Source organism: Tachyglossus aculeatus, chromosome 7 (assembly GCF_015852505.1).
Source record: "Tachyglossus aculeatus isolate mTacAcu1 chromosome 7, mTacAcu1.pri, whole genome shotgun sequence".
Classification (NCBI taxonomy): domain Eukaryota; kingdom Metazoa; phylum Chordata; class Mammalia; order Monotremata; family Tachyglossidae; genus Tachyglossus; species Tachyglossus aculeatus.
Genome location: NC_052072.1, coordinates 20724928 through 20748860, shown reverse-complemented (window position 1 = coordinate 20748860; position 23933 = coordinate 20724928). Strand labels below are relative to the sequence as shown.

Sequence of the window (23933 nt, the reverse complement as noted above, 5' to 3'; positions counted from 1 at the left end):
CACATAGTAAGCGCTTAATAAATGCCATTATTATTATTATAGTATTTGTTAAGTGCTTAATATGTGCTAGGCACTGTACTAAGCGCTGGGGTGAATACAAGCAAATCAGGTTAGACACAGTCCCTGTCCCACAAGGGGCTTGCTCACAGTCTTAATCTCTGTTTTCCAGATGAGGTAACTGAGGCACAGAGGAGTGAAGTGACTTGCACAAGGCCATACAGCAGATAAGTGGTGGAGCTGGGACTAAAACCCAGGACCTTCTAAGTGCCGGGCCCATGCTCTATACACTACACCATGTCAGCTCACCTCACTAGGGCACTCTGCTTCTCCTCCGCTCTGATTTCAGCAAAGGATGAAGGGCTTTAGCAAGATTGAGCGTGGGAGAAACCCTGAATCCCGCACCAGGAGGTCCTAAGAGCTGGAGAGGAATTAGAGAGGGGTTGGAGAGAGGTCGGAGAGGGGATCTGGTCCTGAAGATGATTAGACCAAGTTCTGGTTTCAGAGCAGCACCCCCAAGCAAGAGAGCCTCAGGCCAGAGCATGGAGGCAGGACAGGCTCTGGTTGGCTGTCCAGTCACCATACGGGGTGGCCCGTGGATGGGGCCCAAGGGCTCTTTCCAGACCAGCCGTTGGCCCCAGCACCCTGGCCATCTGGGCAGAAGCTCCAGGCTGCCGCCCAGTTCCCTGGGACAACAGGAGCCCCCCTGCTCCCACCCCTCCCCACACAAATTCAGCACACAGGGGAGATACAAAGCAAAGTGTTTACTAAGGCCACCAGGTATGGAGCCCTCCCGGCATCACTGTGGGTGGGAGGAGCCCCTTCCCCTCCCCTGGCCCCAAGGGGCAGCCCCCCCCCCCTTGCCACACCCGCAAGCTTCTCCCTGAAGGCAGCTCTTAGGCAGGAGAGGCAGGGGCCTGGGAGTGGGTTGCAGCAAGTAGGACACACGGACTGGCCCCCCAGGCAGGCCAACCGGCTCCAGCAGGTGGGAAGGGGTTTCTAGCCTTCAGACAAGAGGCATGGGAGTCTGGTGGGTCGGGGGTCAGGGCAGGGGGAAGGCTGGAGCCAGCTTCCCACGGCCCGAGATTGAGGCTGGGGCCTTGGCTCCCTGAACCCCAGAACAGAGGACCAGTCCCTCTTTCCCGATGGACCCCAGCCAGGGTGGGCTCCTCCGCTCCCCTCCAGCCAGATCCCCAGCTGTGTCCAGGCAGAGTCTCACAACCAGCCCCAGCCTGTCTACCCCCAAGAAGGCCACTGGCAACCTGTAGGACAGGCGTGTAGCACCAAAGGGAGAGGGGAGGCGGCCCCTCTCTGTGGGGTACCTAGAATGAGCTACCCTGTGGGTTCAGCCCCTTCTCAGGGGTCAGGGCTAAGAGGCCGAGACTGTGGGGTTCCCAACCCACCCGTCCTCCCACCCTCCCTCGAGCTGGTAGCAGGCCAGGAGGAGTAGATTTTCCAAGCCAAGCCCCCTGGTGAGCTGCCAATGCTAGTCATGTGGGTGAAGGTGCCCACATCCAACCCCTCCAGTCCCCTCTCCTCCCCTCGGCCTTCCTCCCCCTCTACTCCCCGGTCCCAGACCAGCCCAGAAACTGTTGGCCCTGCTCCTCCCCACCGGATTCAAACACCTGGGGATCCTCTGAGGGCCAGACTGGGCAAGGCTGGGAATCTCCTCTGGGCCCCCAGACCCTTGGGAGAGCCAGCTACTGGGAGGCCATGAGTCCTGGGGGGCCCACGGGTCTCTTCACACACAAGTGCCAGACAGAGGGGTCCCCCGCCCCTCCTCAGGCCGGCCCCCTCTGGCCGGTCCTTCCCCAGCTGGGCCTGGGGGGCCGCAGGTCACAGCATGTCCCCCTCCTCCACGCTGAAGCTGCTGCGGCGGCTGCTGGCCTTAGATGCCTCAGGGGACATGGCCGGGAACAGGGGGTCGGGGGCCAGGGGCAGCACGGACTCGTCCAGGAGCATCAAGTCCAGCTCCCGCTTGGACAGTGCGGGGAAGGAGGAGCCGGGGTCAGGTCCCAGGGGGTCCAGGAAGCCCGGAGGCCCATCGCCGATACTCAGGCCGGGGCTGAAGTCCAGTTGGTGGAAGGGGGATGGCGGGGGCAGCAGGGGCTGGGGCAGCTCCTGGTCGGCGATCCCAGGGGGGCACGGGGGCTCTCCCGCCCCCTCGTCCCCGGGCAGCTGCAGCTCCTGCTTCACCAGCTGCTGGGCCAGCTCAGCCACGTTGACCCCAGAAGGCGAGGCGGTGGGAAGACCATGCAGGCGGGCCTGCATCTCCAGCTCCTGCGGGAGAGATTGGGCAGAGGTGCCACTTGGCCAGGGCGACTAACCTTGCCGAGCGCACTCCCCAACCCGGGGAACCTCCCCCACCTGCCCTTGGCCTGGAAGAGGGAGAGACACCTGACCCGCCCCTGACCTCACCCGCAGTTCCCTGCACTGGGACCCCCGCCTCCCCTCCCCGCTTGGCAAAAGCCACTCCAGGAAGCACGGGGCTGACCGGCCTCCTGCGCTCCCTCCACTCCAAGGATCCCGGACTTCGGGTCCAAGGTCGGGAGTTCGCAGGGTCAGAGGTCACACCTGGATGCGGAGCCATAGCTGCTTGTTGGTCATCTCGAGGCGCCGGGAGTGAGTCTCCAGGTCCCGCGATCGCTGCAGGTCCTTCTGCATCCTGCGGATGTAGTCCACTGAGGCCTTCAGGATCGTCCCTTTGTTCCAGCGCACATCTCTGGGTGGGCGGCAGGGAGAGGCGGGGAGAGTCAGGGCCTGGGCTGACAGAGGCCCCAGAAGGGCTGGACCACCACTCTTGCCTGACTCTGGAGCGGGGGAGGGTCAGCAAGACGGGACCCCGAGCCCTGAGGCTGGTAGGATCAAGGCTCCAGCTGACACCAGTCCAGCTTTTTGGGGAGAAGCCAGGGCAGTAAGGCCTTGGGGAAGCTCGGGTCTGGCAGGAAACACCCAATGGGACTGCAGGGGGCAGTGGGCCTAGCCAAAGCCTCTGTGTGTGTGTGTACGTCTCTAAATATGTGTGTATGTGTGAATGTGTGTGTATGTGTTAATACATGCATGTGTGTGCATGTGTGAGGGGGTGTGCACGTGCGTGGGCACACAAGCACAATGCAGAAGGGAGGTCAGCTGAGAAACGGACTGGGTTTGTTTCCCATTGAGAGCGGTCAACTCCCTTGGTGGGGGTGGGTGACAGGGGAGAGTATTCTTAGCTGACAGACAGGCCTCTCTCCTACCCGCCCCACTGATCTCTGTCCTCCCTCTTCCCTGCTCCTCCTCCTTTGGCCCTTCAGTGGTCCTCCTCCTGGAAGAAGCACCCACCCCTTGCTGCCCGTTCCCAGCATGGTCCTTACAGGTCGTTGGCCTTGGGGATCAGCATGCCCAGCTCCTTGATGCGGTCATTGATGTTGAATCTCCTTCTCCTCTCAACTGAGGCAGGTGGGCAGACAGACAGACAGACGGGCAAACAGACAAGCATTGGTGGGGTGACTAGTGCCAGGGTCAATCTCTCGGGGAACAAGGCCTGGCTGAAATCCAGACAGGGGACTTCCACTACACACGCATCACCAAACAGAACCTAAGCCTCCACCCGCCCACCCACCCCTCCCTGCCCCACACCTGGCCCAATGCCCTACCCCGCCCCCAGGTCTCAGGGGACTGACCCACTGGTAACAGGTGCTTGGGAACTTTTCAAATTTCTGAGAGGGATCAGGCGGGGACTGGGGAAGGCAGGGACTCGGGGGGGCCTGGTTAGGGTTGAGAAGAACAGAGGGAAAGCAGAGACTTCATTCCAGCCAGCCAGGCTTGAGGGAAGCTGGACCCAGGGGGACTCACTTGGCTCCTTAACCCAGCCCCAGGCCCACTATGAGCTGACCAAAGCCAGGCCATACCTCCGGGGGGCTGGGGCCAGTGGGGATGAGGGAGGGAGGGCTGACAATGGGTGGGGGGGGACCGGATCTACTCACTGAGGTTATGATTGTCCTTCTTCTGGCGCTCCTTGGCTAGGGCCCTGCTCTCAGCATCTGTATAAATAATAATAATTATAATTATGGTACTTGTCAAGTGATTACTACGTGCCAGGCACTGTATTAAGTGTTGGGTTAAATACAAGCAAATTGGGTTGGACATAGCCCCTGTCCCATGTGGGGCTCACAGTCTTGATCCCCATTTTCCAGATGAGAGAACTGAGGAACAGAGAAGTAAAGTGATTTGCCCAAGATCACACAGCAGATAAGCGGAGAAGCCGGGAATAAACTCCCAGGCCCGTGGTCTATTCACTAAACCATGCTGCTTTTCGGTATACAGTCCTGAGAGAGGTGGGGAGAGAACCATGAGCCCAGGAGCTTCGGGGATGAGAAGCACCAGAGGAGGGGAGGACAAAGGGGAGGCCCCTGGATGAGGGCAGGGAGAAAGTTGTTTTAAAGCTGTTACCTGTGAGCTCTCGTTTCTGGGTCAGGTCAGCTGGGCAGGAGCTGCTGGTCACCCCGACCAGAGAGGCTGTGACCTGAGGGTCCCCGCTGTACACGTTGAGGTGGCTACTAGACATGGGCAACTAGGAAAAAAGGGAGGGAAATGTCAGACCCTTGCAGGAAGACTCCCTCTGGGAGGAGGAGGGAAGGGAGTTGGATGGGAAGGTGGAGGGAAAAGGCTGGCTACTTCACCTAAAGGAGCTGGCCAAGAGGAGGGCAAGGGAATCCCAGACAGAAAACTGGGGGGTAGTTACCAACCACGGTGCCTAGCTCTGCTCAGTACAGTCTGCTGCATACAGGAAGTGCTCAATATATACCGGTGATTAACTGATTGATTGAATGAATCCATTGCTCTATATTAGTTATCCTCTACTCCCAGCCTTCTCACTTTCTAGTGCACGCACGCATACAATCCTCACATAACACACACACGCATAGAAAGCATGCACAAGCACAACACCTTCCTAGCACATTTGCCCATCTACAGTTCACACACACATACACAGAGCAAACATATATACACACAGAGACCCAAAGCGCCTAATATACCCAAACACAAAAGCCCATTGCACACACAGAGAGCAGTCACACAAAGCTCACACACAATACAGACCCAGTATCCCCACACAAAAACCAACACAGCACACCCACAAACAGCCCCACATAGCATGCCCAGAATCAGAATGCCCCTCATATGTCATGATCAGGCCCAGAATGCATACAAACACCATGCGTGTGTGTGCACGCGCGCACACACACACACACACACACAATTTCCTTAGCCCTCAAAACCAGTTTTAAGGCCCAAGGGAAATGGCACTGTAATCCCCAGGACCTTGGGCTCCCTCTTCCCTCTGCCCCCTAACCCACAGCAGGGAGCCAATGGCAGATAAAAGTGAGAGCTCATGGAGGAGGAGAAGGAAGGAGGAGAAGGAAGAGGGAGAAGAGGTGGAGGAACAGGGCAAGAAGGAAGAGGGAGAGGAAGATGAAGGGGGGAAGGAGGATAAGGAGCAGGGGGAGGAGGGGAAGGACGGGTAGGAGGAAAAGAGCAAGAAGGGAGAGGAGGAGGGAGCAAAGGAGGAGGAAGAGGCCAGGGCCTGGAACCAAGCAATCCACTCCATTGGTCAAACTACCCAGATAAGGACCACCTGCTCCCCCCCGTCCCGCCCCATCAGAGCCAGACCCTCAGCTGCAGCCCAGGGGCCTACCGTATTGGGCATCTGGCTCTCCGGGTTGATGTATCCCAGGACATCATCTAGGCGCATGATATTATCGATGACATCATCAAACTGGAAGAGCAAAGGGGCAGATATTCCGGCTGACCAGGACAGACTAAGTGTGAGGGGGCAGAGGGCAGGGTTGGGAACAGAGTTAGAACCCTGCCCGGGTGGGAAATCCAGGACCCCTTTGACCTGCCCCACCCTCCCGTTCTCCCACAGCTCCTTCTCTACACACTCTAGGGGGGCTTAGGTAGGCCTCCAGAGCCCACCCTGCAGGGAGCGGAAGAGTCCAGAGTCAGCAGCCCATATCAGGGCACTCTTCCCTGCTGGCCTTCCCTATCCAGGGTCCGGCCTCCCCAGCTCACCTCTCTGTCCGTGTTGGAGCCAATGTGAAGCATGGCCATGGGGCTGTTCGGGGTGCTGTTTCCCGTGGAGGAGGAGGGCAGCACGGGCCCAGGCCGGCCGCCCGGGGAGGCTGCAGGGGGAGGCTTGGGGGAGCCCTGCCCGGGGCTGAGGTGTGCGGCAAACTTGTTCCCATAGGTCTCGGACAGGTACTCGCGCACCTTCTTGTCCCGCGACTGCTGCAGGTGGTAGGAGGTGGGGTTCTCCAGGTACGACTGCACCTGCCGTGGGGAAGAGGAGGAGAGCTGTGCTGTCAGGGGGCCCCAGTGGGGGACGGTCACGAGGGGCCCGGTGGGGAGGCTGGGGGGCTGGTGGTACCTTGAGTACCTCCCCGGGCACGGGCGGAGGGGACTGGAAGTGGACGGGCGTGTTGATGGCAGGCGTGCTGGCCACGGGCATCCCCTGCTGCTGCTGCTGCTGCATGTACTGCATCACGGCCTGCTGCTGCATCCGCTCCCGCTGCTCCTCCTGCTGGGCCTGCTCCCGCATGAGCTGCATGCGCAGGCCAATGCGGGACGCCATGGCGATGGCCGGTGGCTCGCTGCGTCCTGAGAGAGAAAACGGGCCCCACCGAAGCTCAGAACCAATGAAACCCATGGCCCCTTCACACTCCCCCGGGAGCACCCCCAACCTGTTCCCCAAGACTGTCGCCCTCCCCGTTTAGGCAGTAGCTCTCCATGTGGGTGAGGTCCCACACGGGACTGGGTCCCGCATGATGACGATGACGGTATTCGTTAAGCGTTTACTATGTTCCAGGCATCATTCTAAGCGCCAGGGTAGACACAAGCTGATCAGGTTGGATGGAGTCCCTGCCCCATATGGGGTTCCCTGTCTTAATCCCCATTTTACAGGTGAGGAGGGGAAGAGGCAACAACAGTCTTGGATCCAGTACACCCCACTCTAAGACCAGAGCAATGGCAGAGAAGTCTTGGGAGCCAGCTTCCTCTGCCCTATTGAAATAGGGAGGCAGGGTGCCCTTGACGAAAGAGCATGGGCTTTGGGAGTCAGGAGACCCAGGTTCTAATAATAATAATGGTATTTGTTAAGTGCTTACTATGTGCCAAGCACTGTTCTAAGCACTGGGGTAGATACAAGGTTATCAGGTTGTCCCACGTGGGGCTCACAGTCTTAATCCCCATTTTACAGAAGAGGTAACTGAGGCACAGAGAAGTGAAGTGACTTGCCCAAAGTCACACAGCTGACAAGTTGAGGAGTCAGGATTAGAACCCATGACCTCTGACTCTTCTGTGCTCTTTCCACTAAACCACACTGCTTCTTGTCCCAGCTCTACTCTGGGACTCTAATCCCTGCTCTACTCTGGTCTCCTGAGGGACCTTGGACAAATCATTTTATCTCTCCCTCAGTTTCCTCCTGTGGAAAAAAGTGATTTTACCAGCTCACCTACCCACTTAGACTCTGGCCCCACTTGTAACCGAGACTGAATCCCGTGTGATTTTCATGAATAATAACAGTGGAATTTATTAAATGTTTACTTATATATCAAAGCACTGTGCTAAGCGCTGGGGTGGATATCGGTTCTCTCTCTCTCTCTCCCTCTTAGACTATGAGCCCTAAATAAGCAGCATGGACAAGTGGTGGAACACAGGACTGGGAGTCAGAAGGACCTGGGTTTTAGTCCTGGTTCTGCCACTTGTCTGCCATGGGACCTTGTGCAAATCATTTCACTTCTCTGTGCCTCAGTTATCTCATCTGTAAAATGGGGATTATGACTGTGTGCCCCAGGTAGGACAGGGGCTGTGTCCGACCCAATTATCTTATACCTACCCCAGTGCTGAGAACAGTGCCTGGAACATAATAAGCACTTAATAAATACCATAAAAAAGGTATCCACCCTAATGCTTAGCATAGTGCTTTGGCCCAGAGTTCGTGCTTAATAAAGACCTTCATTAGTACAGTTCGGCTAATTCTGGGGAGCCCCTACCCAGCCTGGTGCCTCAACACATTATTCTCCCCACCACACAGGGTGGGCGGGATGACCTAGGCAACTTGAGAAGCAGTGTGGCCTCATGGAAAGAGCACGGGCCTGGGAGTCATAGGACCTGGGTTCTAATCCCGGCTCTGCCATTTGTCTGCTGTGTGATCTTGCTGTGTGCCTCAGTTACCTCATCAATAAAATGGGGATTAAGACTATGAGCCCTGGGTGGGACATGGACTGCGTCCAAACTGATTATCTTGTATCTGTACCAGTGCTTAGCACATTGCCTGGCACACAGTAAGCACTTAATAAATAGCTCCCCCCAGAATAAACACACACAAAAAACACTGCCACGGGATCAATCAATCAATATATTATTTTTACTGAGCACTTACTGCTACTAATAAAATTGTGGTATTTGTTAGGCGCTTACTATGTGCCAGCCACTGTACTAAGTGGTGGGGTGGATTACAAACAAATTGGGTAGGACACAGTCCATGTCCCACTGGGCTCACAGTTTCAATTCCCATTTTGTAGATGAGGTGACTGAAGCACAGAGAAGTGAAGTGACTTGCCCAAGGTCACAGAGCATACAAGTGGCAGAGCTGGAATTAGAACCCAGGTCCTTCTGACTCCCAGGCCACTAGGCCAATCTGCCTCTCTATCTCTGCCTCTCTAACGCTGCTTCTCTTACTCTGTTCAGAACACTGTACTAAGTGCTTGGGAGAGTACAATCTGGTTGGCAGGTGCACACCTGAGAGCAGGGAACACTGTCATAATCAATCAGTTAATGGTATTTGTTGTGCAGATCAAGTGCTTGGGCGAGTCCAATACAACAGAGTTGGTAGACACATTCCCTGCGCGTGGGGCGCTTACAGTCTAGAGGACCACAACTGCTAATACTTGCTCCACACCCTCTCACACCTCTGTGGACATTCCGTTAAGACCAGTGCCAGCAGGCAGAAGCCTCCCTGCCCACCCCCAGGAAACCTGATCAGGCTGCCTCTGCTCAGCGGGTAGAGCCGGCACCATCTGGAAATGCCCAGCTCTGCCCTGCAGCATGCCCCATGCCAGCCGGCAAACATGGCCCAGTGAAAGCTACACCTGCTCCGGCCTGGACCCAGATCCTGGTCCCCTGCTGGCCTGTTGGGTGGTCCAACAGAGGCCTACCTTCTTCCCCTCACCTCTGCAACCCTCTTCCAGAGCCCCATTTGGCATCTGAGTCTGGCTCTCCAGGCCCGGTTCCACTGCCACCCCACAGGCTTTTGCCCCTCCACCAGGCTTTGCCCAGAACCCGAGCCCCCCACAGTCCCCTTTACCAAGTCCCTGCCCCCACCCCGGCGCACCTGACTGAGAGCCGCCCTCCCGCCACGGTGCAATCAGCTCCAGTGGCGGCGAGAGGGAGACGCTTCCCACAGGAACAATCTGGCTTCTGTGGAGGAAGCTGGCCAGCCCGGCCCCGGCCCTGGCCCCGTGGGCAGAAGCAGCTCAGGAACACACACACAGGGTCCTTGTTCCTCATCACAAAGGGGCCAGGCGCCCACTGCGGGAGAGAAGGCAGAGCAGCCTGCTGGGCCAGGCCCTCAGGGTCCGGCCTGCCTTGGCTCCCGCCCCTGGACACGGGAGCCACGGGAGACCCCGCCTGCTATTCCTCCTGTCTGGGGAAGGCCTGCCCCTCATCTCCTCCAACCTGGGGCCAGAGGCCCGGGTGCCGAACCCAGAGCCACGCCCAGTGGAACGAGCCTGGGCCTGGGAATCAGAGGACCTGGGTTCTAATCCTGTCTTTACCACTTGCTTGCTGTGTGACCTTGGGCAAGTCACTTCGCTTCTCTGTGCTTCAGTTTCTTCAACTGTAAAAATGGGGATAAGATATCTGTTCTTCCCTCCCCAGCACATTGAGATATTGTGTGGGACCCGGACAGTGATCTGATCTGTATCTAGCCTAGCACTTAGTACAAAGCTTGGCATATAGTAAGCACTTAGTAAATGTTATTATTATTATTAAGAGCCCACAGCAATAGAAATGGTGTGGAGGAGTTCCAGTCTTATTGTCCCTTCCACACTTAGCTCAGATAACTTCTCCGTCTCTCTCTCACTTTCCCTCTAGCTCCCCCCACTCTCTCCCTCTCACTTTCTCCCCTTCTCTCTTGCTCTCACTCTCCTCTCCCTTGATGTCTCTCCTTTGTTCTTTCTCCCTCTCTCCTCTCTTGCTTTCTCCACTCTTTCTGGGTCTATCTTCTCTCTTGCTCTCTCTCCTCTCTTTCTTTCTCTCTTTTTCTCTCTCTCTTTCTTGCTCTCTCTCTCTCCTCTTTCTTGTTCCCTATCTCCCTCTCTCTCTGGGATTCGGTCTCTCCCTGACCTGTTTTCCCTTCTTTCAGTGTACCTGGGACTCCCGGCTCTGCTCCTACCTCTCAGATCCTGGAGCAGTGAGGGCCAGAGTAAACTATTCGTGGTATTTAATGAACACTACAGGGTGTAGAATACGGTCCTAGGCACTTGGGGGAGTAAGAACACACAGAAGCAAAACCTGCTTCATGCATGAAGCTTTCAATCCATTTAGAGAAGGTAATGACTCAAAATTTAAAAGCATTCAAAGAGTCTGTGGGTGGATATAACTGATAAACACTGTGGAGTAAATAAATCAATGACAAATAAACAGATTAAGATTAAGGAGTGCAGAGATGGCTAAGGGGAAGGTATGGTTGGGAGGGAGGTGGGGAATAATCAGGGAAAGCCTCCAGGAGGGTATGGCCTTTGAGAATGACCTCAAAGGAGGGAAGGGAAGGAGTTTGGTGAAACTGCTGGAGGGGAGGTGTCTTTGTGGGGAGGGGGCTTGAGCAATGGATCAGAGATGGGAGAGGGTCATTCATTCAATCCTATTTACTGAGTGCTTACTGTGTGCAGAGCACTGTACTAAGCGCTTAGTAAGTCCAGAGTAAGGGACAGCTGGAAGGGTCCTGGGTGTGGGGACAGTTGTGAAGATGGGTGGTAGTTTAGGTTGAGAAGCAGTGTGGCTTAGTGGAAAGAGCATGGGCTCGGGAGTCAGAAAGCTCTAGGTTCTAATCCCGGTTCTGCCACTTGTCTGTTGTATGACCTTGGGCAAGTCACTTAATTTATCTGTGCCTCAGTTACCTCACCTGTAAAATGGGCAGAAAGACTGTAAACCCCATGTGAGACAGGGACTGTGTCCAACCCTATTACCTTGTATCTACCCCAGCACTTAGTACAGTGCCTAGAACATAGTAAATGCTTAACAAATACCACTTTCATTATTATTATTGCTGCTGCCCTGGGGTGAATCCAGCAGGAAGTTGGAGGGGAGGCTGGGAAGGGAAGCCCCACTCCTCCCTGGAAGTCAGGGCTTGCCCTAGCTTTTCCCACCCAAATCCCAATCAGGACCGCTGACCCTTGAATTTACCCAGAATCTTCTGGTGCCCACTGCTCCTCCTGCCTGAACAGCTTCCTATGCTGACAGACTGCAATTGCTTCCTGCCAGCTGGGCCAACAAGCATTCCCTTGGTTTTGTCTTGAACTCCCCCCATCTGCGAGCTTTAGAGCATGCCCCCCAACTCCAGAGGGGTATGGTTCAATGAGACAAACACTTTGTTGTTGGTCTTCTCCACCCACTACAAGACTGTTGGCTGTAATGTGAATCGGAGCCATCAGTGGAGGGCTCTTATTCTCAAATGCCAAGATGGAAATGGGATGTCTCATCCGACGTCATAAACGCAAGAGTCCATGACTCTTTCATTCACCCCACCCTCAGCCCCATAGCATTTATGTTCAGATCCATAATTTATTTTAATGCCTATCTCCCGCAATAGGCTATGAGCTCCTTGTGGGAAGGGATCATGTCCACCAACTCTGTTATATTGTACTCCCAAGTGCTTACCATAGTGCTCTGCACACAGAAAGGCCTCAGAATTTTTTAATGGTATTTGTCAAGTGCTTACTATATGCCAGATACTGTACTAAGCACTGAGGTAATCGGGTGGGACACAGTTCCTGTCCCACATAGGGCTCATAGTCTTAATTCCCAATTTACAGATGAGGTAACTGGGGCATAGAGAAATGAAATGACTTGCCCAAGTTTACACAGCAGACAAGTGGTAGAGCCAGGATTATAACCCAGGGCCTCTGGCTCCCAGGTCTGTGTAATTTCCACTAGGCCATGCTGCTTCTCAATAAATACCATTGGTTGATTGATTGATGGACTGAAGAGTCAGGAAGTTATCCTTCTTCACTGGCTCTGCTCACACTTTATTAGAGTTCTGGGTTCCATGTGGGGTGCTCATTTTTAACATGGAAGCAGAGACCCTGGAAGGCCCTTAGGAGACTAACAAGAATGATTAAAGAATAGAACATTGGTCCCTGGAGTAAAGTAGAAGGAATTGGGGGGCATTTAGCTTGGAAAAGAGAAGTCTAAGAGGTAGATGGGCAACCACTGGAAGTTCTTGAAGACTGGGGAAACATGGACTGAACTTTTTTTAGAAAAATGATCTAGAAAGTAGAGTGAAGTAAGGACTGGGGTGAAGAGAGACAGCAGGCACAGAAGTCAGCGAGGAGGCCGATGCAGTAGTCCTGGTGGGATATAACTGCTTGGATCAGCATAGTAGCAATACTGATGGAGAGGAAGAGGTGGATTTTAGCAATGCTTGGAAGGTAGAAGCGACAGGATTTGGTGACAGATTGAATATGTGGGTTGAACGAGATGAATCAAGAATAATGCCAAGGTTACAGACTTGTGAGACAGGAAGGATAGTGGTGCTGTCTACATTAATGGGAAAGTCTGGGAGAGGACAGGGTTTGGGTGGGAAGATGAGGAATTCTGTAACAGACATGTTAAGTTTGAGGGGTTGGCAGTACATCCAAGTAGAGATGTCTCGAAGGCAGGAGGAAATGTGAGACTGCAGAGAAGGAGAGAGGTCAGGGCTGGAGAGGTAGATTTTGGAATCATCTGCATAGAGATGGTAGTTGAAGCCATGGGAGTGAATGCATTCTCCAAGGGAGTGAGTGTAGATGGAGAATAGAAGACGACTGAGAACTGAGCCTTGAGGTGTTCCTGCAGCTAGGGGATGGGAGACAGAGGAGGAGCCTATGAAAGGAACTGAGAATAAGCTGCCAGAGAGATAGGAGGGGAACCAGGAGAGGATAGTGACAGTGAAGCCAAAGTTAGATAGTGTTTCCAGGGAAAGGGGGTGGTCCACAGTGACAAAGGCAGCTGAGGAGGATTAGGATGGCGTAGGGACCATTGGATTTGGCAAGAAAGAGGTCATTGGTGACTTTAGAGAGGGCTGTTTCTATAGAGAGAAGGGGACGGAAGGCATAGTACAGGGGGTTGAGGAGAGAATTGGAGGAGAGGAAGTGGAGGTAGCGGATGTAGACAATTCGTTCAAGGAGTTTGGAGAGGAATGGTAGAAGGGAGATGGGGCGATTACTGGAGGGAACTATGGGGTCAAGGGAGGGTTGTTTAAAGATAGGGAAGACATGAGTATGTTTGAAAGCAGTGGAGAAGGAAATATTGGAAAGAGAAGAGTGGAAGATGGTGGTCAGGGAGGGAAGAGGAGAGGGAGCAAGTGTTTTAATAAGGTGCAGAGGAATGGGGTCAGAGGCGCAGGTGGAGAGGGTAGAGTTTTAGAGGAGGTGGGAGATCTCGAGATACTGCTGGGAAAGATGGAAGAGTTGAAGAAGGGGCAGGAGAGACGGGGGAGAGCAGAGCATGCTGGTATTCAGCAGGTAGCCAGTGGAAGTAGGTGGAAGCAGTGTGGCCTAATGGATGGAGCATGAGTATGGGAGTCAGAGGACCTGGGTCCTAATCCCGGTTCTGCCACTTGTCTGCTGTGTGACCTTGAGCAGGTCACTTCACTTCTCTGTGTCTCAGTTACATCATCTGTAAAATGAAGATTAAATTCTTCTCCCCCCGACTTAAAATGTGAGTCCCATGTGGGACAGAGACTGTGTCCAACCTGATTATCATTTTTTTAATGGTATTTGTTAAGTGAATAGTATGTACCAAACATGTCTCACATCTTGTATCTTATCTTGTATCTACCCCAGCACTTACTGCAGTGCCTGGCACATAGTAAGCACTTGACAAGTACCATAAAAAAGCACTCACTATGTGCCAAACACTGTATTAAACACCAGCTTAGATACAAGATAATCAGGATGGACACAGTCCCTGTCCCACATGGGGCTCACAAACTGAGCGGGAGGGAGAGCAGTCATTGAATTCCCATTATACAGTTCAAGAAACTGAGGACTAAAGAGATTCAGTGCCTTGCAGGCGAGTGACAGAGCCAGGACTAGAGCCTGGGCCCCCTAATTCCCATTCCTGTACTCATTCCCTTTTCTACTTATCCTCACTCCTCGCCCACTTAAATCCAGCCCACACATTTTGCTCCTGGAAGACTAGGCTAATGACTGTGCCTCCACCTCATCTCTCACCACTGACCCTGCACAAGCCCTCCCTCCTGCCTGCGACTCCTCCCCCCTTCCTATGTGACAGACTACCACTCTCCCTATCTTCAAAGTTTTACTAAAATATTTCCTCCAGGAAGCCATTCCTGAATAACCACCCATCTCCCCATCTTAATCTCGCTCCTTTCTGAGTCATCTATGTTTTTAGTCCTAGCCCAAACCCTCTAAGCACTTAGGTACTAACCCCAACCCACCCAACCACAGCACTTCTTTAGACACCATTCCTTCCCCTACCTGTAGTTTATTTTAATGTCTGTCTCCTCCACAATATTTTAAGCTCCTCAAGGGCAGGGATCATGCCTATCTACTCTACTGTTGTGGGCTCCTAAGTGCTTAGTACAGTGTCCTGCACATGGTAAGCACTCAATAAATCATCACCATCAATAGTATGGAATTTATTGAGCGCTTACTATGTGCAGAGCACAGTATTAAGTGCTTGGGAGAGTACGATACAATACAGTTGGCAGACATGCTTCCTGCCCACACCGAGCTTACAGTCTAGCGGGGGATACAGACATTAATATAAGTCATTTATAATAGATAATTTAAAGATATGTACATAAGTGCTGTGGGCTTGAGGGTTGTGGGGGGGATATCAAAAACCCAAAGTTCACAGATCCAAGTGCCTACAAGACAAAGAAAGGAAGTGGAGCCAGGAAAAAGTGGCTTAATCAGGGAAGGCCTCTTGGAAGAGATGTGACCTTACCATTGATGGATTGATTGATTGACTGATTAATTGGGTCCAGTCATCTACTGAATTCAGTGTCAGTAAGTCACCACACCAGTGCTTCTGAGGACCAGCTTTCTCCTCCTGAAAAACCCAGGAGGCATTGGCATTGGATCTGGGGAGGGTCTAGGTTCCCAGAATAGATCAATCAATCAATATTTATTGAGTGCTTATCATGTGCAAAGCATTGTACTAAGCACTTGGAACAGTACAATACAATGGAGTTGGTAGACACGATCCCTGTCTGCAACAAGCTTAGGGTCTAGAGGACTTTACAGTCTAGTAGAATGAAGAGCCTGGGACCAAAGATGGAAGGCAGATTGGATCATGGTGATCTGGTCACAGAGGCAGACCCTGCCCCCTCCCCACCCCCAGCTCCTGATTGGTGCACCATACACACACACACACACACACACACTCTCTCTCTCTCTCTCTCTCTCTCTCTCTCTCACCTCCACTCCTACCCCGCAATCCCAGGTTCCCCATCCCCTTCAGTGCTGGCATGTCCTGCTCTTCTAATCCCAGCTCTGCCACTTGTCTGCTGTGTGATCTTGGGCAAGTCACTTAGTTTCTCTTTGTCTCAGTTCCCTCATCTGTAAAAAATGGGGATTGAGACTGTGAGCCCCATGTGGGACAGGGATTGGGTCCAACCTGATTGACTTGTATCCACCCCAGTGCTTAGTAAAGTGCCTGGCACATAATAATAATAATAATAATAATTATGGTATTTGTTAAGTGCTTACTGTGTGCCAGATTTTGTACTAAGCACAGGGGTGGATACAAGTGAATTGGGTTGGACACAGTCCCTGTCCCACGTGGGGCTCACAGTTTAATCCCCATTTTACAGATGAGGTAACTGAGGCCCAGAGAAGTGAAGTGACTTGACCAAGGTCACACAGCAGACAAGTGGTGGGGCCTGGATTAGAACCCATGACCTTCTGACTACTAGGCCAGTGCTCTATACACCATGATAGTAAGTGCTTAACAAATACCACAATTATTATCATTATTATTATTATTATTACTATTATTCATAAGGGGCAGGAGGGGTCGCTGATCCACCACAGCCAGTACCTGAAACCTGAGGGTCAGTTCCTGAAATCAATCATTCATATTTATCGAGCACTTACTATGTGCAGAACACTGTACTAATAGCCTGGAAAAGTATTGGGATCGGTCCTGCAGCACTGAAGGGTGTCCCAGGTTCAGAGTCTCGGGGTGGATGGGAGGCAGGGAGGCAGGGAGGGGAGGTAAAAGAGAGAGAGAAGGGGCAGAGGAGTGTGGGAGAGGATAGAGAACAGCAGGGGAAGATGGGAGAGGGCAAGGGAGAATGGGGGAGGGCAGAAAAAATGGAGAGGAAGGAGCAGATGGGACAAGGGCAGGGGAGAATGAGCAGAAAGGGGAGGAAGGAAGAAGAGAATGGGGAGGGAAGGGAAGGATGAGGGAGGGTGGGGGAGGATGGGGGACGACAGAGGAGGGGAGGGAAGAATGGGTCAGAAGAAGAGGATGGGAGGAGGGCAGGGTAGCATGTGGAGGACAAAGGAGGACAAAGGAGGATGAGGGAGGAAGGGGAAGATGGAGAGCGGATGGGGGAGGGTGAGGGGGGATGAGAAGGGTGATGGGGAGGAAGGTCACACTCACAATCCTCGATTCACAGATGGGGAAATAGAGGCTAAGGGAACTGGACTCCGTGAACCATCAGCTTCCCTGATCAGAGTCCATCCAAGCTCAGCCCAGCCCAGCCCAAACCAACTGGTGCTAAGGAATGTGAGGAAAATAAATCACCACGAGTTGGAGAGATATGGGAGGAGGATTCTGGGTATTTGGCCTTGCTGGCCAGCTAGTTCTCCATTAAACCCTAAGATCAGAAGGCCAGCAGTTATCCTTCCCCATCCTCTCCAGAGAGGCCCCCTGGCAATCCTGCTGTCTCTTCCTCTTTCCTCTCCTTCCCTTCTTTCTCCATCCCCTTCCTTCCCCTCCCCTCCCAGTGACCCCAAGGCACTCTCCCCTCTACTGAGAAACTCAGAGATGCGGACAGGTCTGTGGCCTCTTTCAAAAAGGAAATCAATGTCAACAGAACTGAAGAGGCCATGGTTCAATAAGTGCTTAATAAATACTATTAATTGATTGATTGATTTGTCTGGGTTGACTGAGGTGTCACAGTCGGGCTCCCAGACTATTACTGAGGGATGCAGCCTGGTATAGGGGTGAGCAGCATGGCACTGTGGATAGAACATGGGGCCTGAGAGTTAGAAGGTCATGGGTTCTATTCCTGGCTCCACCACTTGTCTGCTGTGTGGCCTTGGATAAGTCACTTCACTTCTCTGGGCCTCAATTACCTCATCTGTAAAATGGGGATAAAGAATATGAGCCCCATGAGGGACAGGGACTATGTTCAACCCGATTTGCTTGCATCCATTCCAGCGCTTAGTACAGTGCCTGGCAAGTAGTAAGTTCTAAATGAATACCATTATTATTATTAGTAGTAGTGGTATTAATAAAGGTCAGATGCTGTATAACAGCAACCACCCAGACCCCAAGTCAGCGGCAAAAAGGAGAGAAGGGGCCGTCCTGATCCCAGGAAGTCCAGGGGGCTCATCACAGTCCGGCACAGCTGAAAGACTTTTTCCTGCCTGCCAAGGGGACCCCCATCATTCCCCAGCAGCCCCCAGTATTTTCACCCACTCCATTTTTTCACACTTTAGTGGGCTGAAAGGAGGCCCTACCCCCATTTGGGGCGGTGAGGCCCAGGTCCAGAGCCCAAAATGCAAAGCCGATCCTCAACCCCAGCTGGCTCTGACGACAGAAAAATGAGGATCCGGAGGCCTGTGTGGATTAGAACCTCCAGAACACCTGTCCGCCCCCAGCTCTGCAGCTCCATACGCAGTGGCCATCAGAACCACAGAAGAACCAATTCAGCCCAAAGCCAATCAATCAATCCATCAATCATATTTATTGAGCACTTATAGTGGGCAGAGCACTGTATGAAATGCTTGGGAGAGTACAATATAACAGAATGGGTAGACATATTCCCCATCCACAACAAGCTTACAGTCTAGAGGGGAAGATGGGCAGGATACTCAAGGGGCTCCTAGAGAACCTTGAGCCATTGGCTTTCTTCTTCTTTATTTTTTTATGGTATTTGTTAAATGTCTATTATGTCCCAGTGCTTAGAACAGTGCTCTGCACATAGTAAGCGCTTAACAAATGCCATCATTATTATTATTATTGTTATTACCAGGCACTGTTCTAAGTGCTGGGGTAGATGCAAGATAATTGGGTTGGACATAATCCCTGACCCACACAGGGCACACAGTCTTAATCCCCTGTTTACAGTTGAGGTAACTGCGGCACAGAGAAGTGATGCAACTTGACCAAGGTCACACAGCAGACAAATAGTCAACCTGGGATTAGAACCTTCTGGGAGTTTTCTGACTCCAAGGCCTAGGCTCTTTCCACTAGGCCACACTGCTTCTTCCTTGTGCAGAGGGGGCAGCCAGACCAGCAGCCCAGCAGAATCCATGGTGCCTAGAGCCTACTAAGTGGATGAGGAGAAGGGGTCACAGGGGTCAATACATGGACACTGGCCTCTGCCCCCCGTCCACTTCCATCCCTGCCGTGGATATCTGCAAGCCCCATTGGCTCCAGAATAGCTATGCTCACTCTAAAGCCCTGCTCCAATCCCCCTCCCCACTGCCTCACTGGGGGGGTCCCTCATTCCCCACTGGTCAATGACCAACAGGAGGGATAGTCGTGGGACTCACATGGAGGACAGCTGAGGCCTGCTCATTCAGCGTTCTCTCAGACGGAGGGTGTTGTGTCTGGAAACAGGCCTAGTTTACTGATGCAAAACAGTCTGGGGCCCCCCACCCTTTTTATGGTATCTGATAATAATAATAGTAAAAATAATAATAACAATGATGGTATTTGTTAAGCACTTGCTATGAACCAGGCACTATCCTAAGTGCCGGGGTGAATACAAGCAAATCAGGTTGGACACAGTACCTGTCACACGTGGGACTCACAGTCTCCATCCCCATTTTACAGATGAGGTCACTGAGGCCCAGAGAAGTGAAGTGACTGGCCCAAGGTCACACAGCAGACAAGTGGCAGAGTCAGAATTAGAACCCTTTTAGACTGTGAGCCCACTGTTGGGTAGGGACTGTCTCTATGTGTTGCCAATTTGTACTTCCCAAGCACTTAGTACAGTGCTCTGCACATAGTAAGCGCTTAATAAATACGATTGATGATGATGATGAACCCATGACCTTCTGACTCCCAGGATCTATCCAGTATACCATGCTGCTTCTCCAAATGCTTACTATGTGCCAAACACTGTTCTAAGCACTGGGGTAAGTACAATCTGATCAGTCTGTACATAGTTCCTGTCTCACATGGGATTTACAGTCAATCTCCATTTCACAGATGAGGGAACTGAGGTACAGAGAAGTGAAGTGACCTACCCAGGGTGACACAGCAGAGAAGTGGCAGAGCAGTGATTAGAACCCAGATCCTTCTGACTCCAGGCCTGTGCTCTATCTACTAGGTCTCTTGCCTACAAACAAGTCTCTACCAACTTCTATAAGGGGAGAGGGAGATGGACCAGAGAAAGGAGCTTGGGGTTCCCCTCAGTTTTCCATATTAGGGATCCCAGTGCTGACAACCAGGGAAAGGGAGAAGTCAAAAGCTAGCTCCGCTGAGGGTGCTGAGGTCAAGGGAGAAGGAATGGGGAAGCCTAGAGCTCCCAAGCAATCAGGGACCCAACCTCTAGGCCCAGGCCCAGGACTGGCAGGCAATGAGGTCCCCCCAAACTACTAGCCCTGAACTGACCATCCCTCCCCTCCCCTGGCCTGGGTGGGAAGGCTCAGGCCTTCCATGGCAGGGAGGGCTTCACCCCCAATCCCCCACCGCCTCCATTATGCATAAGGGTGAGAGAGGCAGAGAGGGTTAGCACTCTGGTCACATAGCATGGCCTAGTGGATAAAGCACGAGCCTGGGCATCAGAAGACTTGGGCTCTAAACCTGACTCCTTCACTTGTCTGCTGTGTGACCTTAGGCAAGTCACAAGTCATTTCCTTTCTTTGCACCTCAGTTACTTCATGTGTAAAAAGGGGGATAAAAACTGTGAGCCCTATGTGGGACAGGGACTGTGCCCAACCTGAGTAGCTTGTGTATCTACCCCAGTGCTTGGTATAGTGCCTGGCACACAGTAAGTGCTAACAGATACCATTAAAGAAAGGAAAGAACCTTCAGTTCAGAGGGGCCAGGAGGGAGAAAGATGGGGGTGTCACCATGCATCATGAGGGTTAGAGTGGCCACCGGTTGGAGAACCCACTCTCCCCTCCCCCACAGTCTGCCAGTTTCTCAGTGGCTGTGGGCCGAGGAGCGGCGTTGGATTTGAGGCCTGCTCTGTTCACAAAGAGAACGAATTCCCCTGCCATTTTATCCTTCCCCCTGCCCTTCTACCTTCCAGCAGTCTTCGTCCCTCAGCCCGGGGACATAATCCCCTGCGCGGCTGCAACAGCTCAGCACAGACCTCCATTTCCACCCTCTCTGGGTTCAGCCTCAGGCAAGTCTTCCTAGTCCCACCGAGCAGCCTCCTATCCCACCTTGATTATTCATTCAATCATACTTATTGAGCACTTATTGTTTGTACAGCACTGTACAAAGTGGTTGGGAGAGTATGATATAACAATAAACAGGCAAATTCCTAGCCCACAGAGAGTTTACAATCTCTCCCCACTCCAGTCCATACTGCCTGGATCATTTTTCTAAAAAAATGCTCAGGCCACATTTCCCCACTCCTCAAGAAACTCCAGTGGCTGCCCATCCAACTCCGCATCAAACAGAAACAAAAAGCACCATCGGCTTTTAAAGCCCTCAATCCCCTTGCCCCCTCCTACCTCACCTCACTACTCTCCTATGACAACCCAGCCTGCAAACTTCACTCCTCTAATCAATCAATCAATCAATCAATCAATCAATCAATCGTATTTATTGAGCGCTTACTGTGTGCAGAGTACTGTACTAAGCGCTTGGGAAGTACAAGTTGACAACATATAGAGACGGTCCCTACCCAACAGTGGGCTCACAGTCTAGAAGGGGGAGACAGTGAACAAAACCAAAATATTAACAAAATAAAATAAATAGAATAGATATGTACAAGTAAATAAATAGAGTAATAAATATGTACGAACTGTACAAATTGTACACATACAAATTTGTACAAATTTGTACACATACACATACTGTTACAAATTGTATACATATATACAGGTGCTGTGGGGAAGGGAAGGAGATAAAGTGGGGGGATGGAGAGGGGGAGGAGGGGGAGAGGAAGGAGGGGGCTCAGTCTGGGAAGGCCTCCTGGAGGAGGTGAGCTCTCAGTAGGGCCTTGAAGGGAGGAAGAGAGCTAGCTTGGTGGATGTGGGGAGGGAGGGCATTCCAGGTCAGGGGGATGATGTGGGTCGGGGGTCGACGGCAGGACAGGCGAGAACGAGGCACGGTGAGGAGATTAGCGGCAGAGGAGCGGAGGGTGTGGGCTGGGCTGGAGAAGGAGAGAAGGGAGGTGAGGTAGGAGGGGGCGAGGTGATGGAGAGCCTTGAAGCCCAGGGTGAGGAGTTTCTGCCTGATGCGTAGGTTGATTGGTAGTCACTGGAGATTTTTGAGGAGGGGAGTAACATGCCCAGAGCGTTTCTGGACAGAGACAATCCGGGCAGCGGCGTGAAGTATGGATTGAAGTGGGGAGAGACAAGAGGATGGGAGATCGGAGAGGAGGCTGATACAGTAGTCCAGACTGGATAGGATGAGAGCTTGAATGAGCAGGGTAGCGGTTTGGATGGAAAAGAAAGGGCGGATCTTGGCAATGTTGCGGAGCTGAGAACGGCAGGTTTTGGTGACGGCTTGGATGTGAGGGGTGAATGAGAGAGCGGAGTCGAGGATGACACCAAGGTTGCGGGCTTGTGAGACAGGAAGGATGGTAGTGCCATCAACAGTGATGGGAAAGTCAGGGAGAGGGCAGGGTTTGGGAGGGAAGACAAGGAGTTCAGTCTTGGACATGTTGAGTTTTAGGTGGCAGGCAGACATCCAGATGGAGATGTCCTAAAGGCAGGAGGAGATGTGAGCCTGGAGGGAGGGGGAGAGAGCAGGGGCAGAGATGTAGATACCTTCTCAATGTACCTCAATCTGGTCTATCATACCGCCGACCTCTCGTCCACGTCAGGGCTCTGGCCAAGAACACCCTTCCTCCTCATGTCCAACAGACAGTTACTCTCCCCTCCTTCAAAGCCTTATTGAAGGCACATCTCCTCCAAGAGGCCTTCCCTGACTGAGACCTTTTTTCATTTTCTTCAACTCCTGTCACCCTGACTCGCTCTCTTTGTTCATTCATTCATTCATTCAATCTTATTTATTGAGCGCTTACTGTGTGCAGAGCACTGTACTAAGCACTTGGGAAGTACAAATTGGCAACATATAGAGACAGTCCCTACCCAACAGCGGGCTCTTTTTTCATCCTAGGGAAGCAGCGTGGCTCAGTGGAAAGAGCACGGGCTTTGGAGTCCAAGGTCATGGGTTCAAATCCCGGCTCCGCCAACTGTCAGCTGTGTGACTTTGGGCAAGTCACTTAACTCCTCTATGCCTCTGTTCCCTCATCTTTAAAATGGGGATTAAGACTGTGAGCCCCACGTGGGACAACCTGATCACCTTGTATCCCCCCAGCGCTTAGAACAGTGCTTTGCACATAGTAAGTGCTTAACAAATACCACCATTATTATTATTATTATCCTCCCAGCCCCACAGCACTTATGTCCATATCTGCAAATTATTTATTCATATTAATGTCTGTCTCCCCCTCTAGACTGTACGCTTGGTGGGAGGGAATGTGTCTGTTTATGGTCTGTAGTACCCTCCCAAGTGCTAAGTAATAATAATAATGTTGGTATTTGTTAAGCGCTTACTATGTGCCAAGCACTGTTCTAAGCGCTGGGGTAGATTCAAGGTCATCAGATTCAAGGTCATCACAGTCTTTTAGACTGTGAGCCCACTATTGGGTAGGGACTGTCTCTATATGTTGCCAACTTGTACTTCCCAAGTACTTAGTACAGTGCTCTGCACACAGTAAGCGCTCAATAAATACGATTGATGATGATCAGGTTGTCCCACATGGGGCTCTCAGTCTTAAATCCCCATTTTACACATGAAGTAGCTGAGGCACATAGAAGGTAAGTGGCTTGCCCCAAGGTCAACCAGAAGACCAGTGGAGGAACCGGGCTTAGACCCCTTGTCCTTTGACTCCCAAACCAGCGCTCTTTCCACTACACCAAGCTGACAGTGTTCTGCATGCAATGAGCGCTCAATAAATACGATTGACTGATTTAAGGGCTCAGGACTGAAGACCCTGCAGGGCAGACCCCAGGAAAACTGCAGCTCGCTCTTCTCGGCATGGAGGGAGAGAGAAAGAGAGAGAGAGAAAGTGAGACAGAGGAGGGAGGGGAGAGGGACGGAGGGAGGGGCCCTGGGGTGGCGGCGGGGAGAGGGAGGAGGAATCCACCGGCTTCTAAAATAGCCCCGACGGTTCTGCTTCGTTTCGCCCTGTGCAACATCAAGCAGCTTCTGCTTTCAGTTTGACTCACCCTGGGACTGGGGGGGAGGAGGAGACCACCTAGCTCCAGCTGGGAGACCCCCGCCCACCCCACCCCATC

At 52.4% G+C, this 23933-nt stretch overlaps 1 protein-coding gene across 2 annotated transcripts in view; it reads right to left on the bottom strand.

Annotated features, from left to right (window-relative positions):
- Window positions 1-835: 835 nt before the first annotated feature.
- The window catches only part of TFEB (transcription factor EB), a 54664-nt gene continuing 31566 nt past the window's right edge, over window positions 836-23933 (bottom strand). The window contains exons 1-9 of one of the 2 annotated variants that reach the window (XM_038748957.1): window positions 9371-9528; window positions 6407-6636; window positions 6052-6309; window positions 5675-5755; window positions 4429-4549; window positions 3963-4019; window positions 3351-3426; window positions 2572-2719; window positions 836-2277 (exon numbers count right to left, since the gene is read on the bottom strand). In XM_038748957.1, coding sequence (XP_038604885.1) covers window positions 1834-2277; window positions 2572-2719; window positions 3351-3426; window positions 3963-4019; window positions 4429-4549; window positions 5675-5755; window positions 6052-6309; window positions 6407-6610 — 1389 coding nt within the window. In that variant the 5' untranslated portion in view covers window positions 6611-6636; window positions 9371-9528 and the 3' untranslated portion in view covers window positions 836-1833. Of the gene's footprint in view, window positions 2278-2571; window positions 2720-3350; window positions 3427-3962; window positions 4020-4428; window positions 4550-5674; window positions 5756-6051; window positions 6310-6406; window positions 6637-9370; window positions 9529-23933 lie in introns of those variants that run through there. The other variant, XM_038748956.1, reaches the window with a different exon arrangement.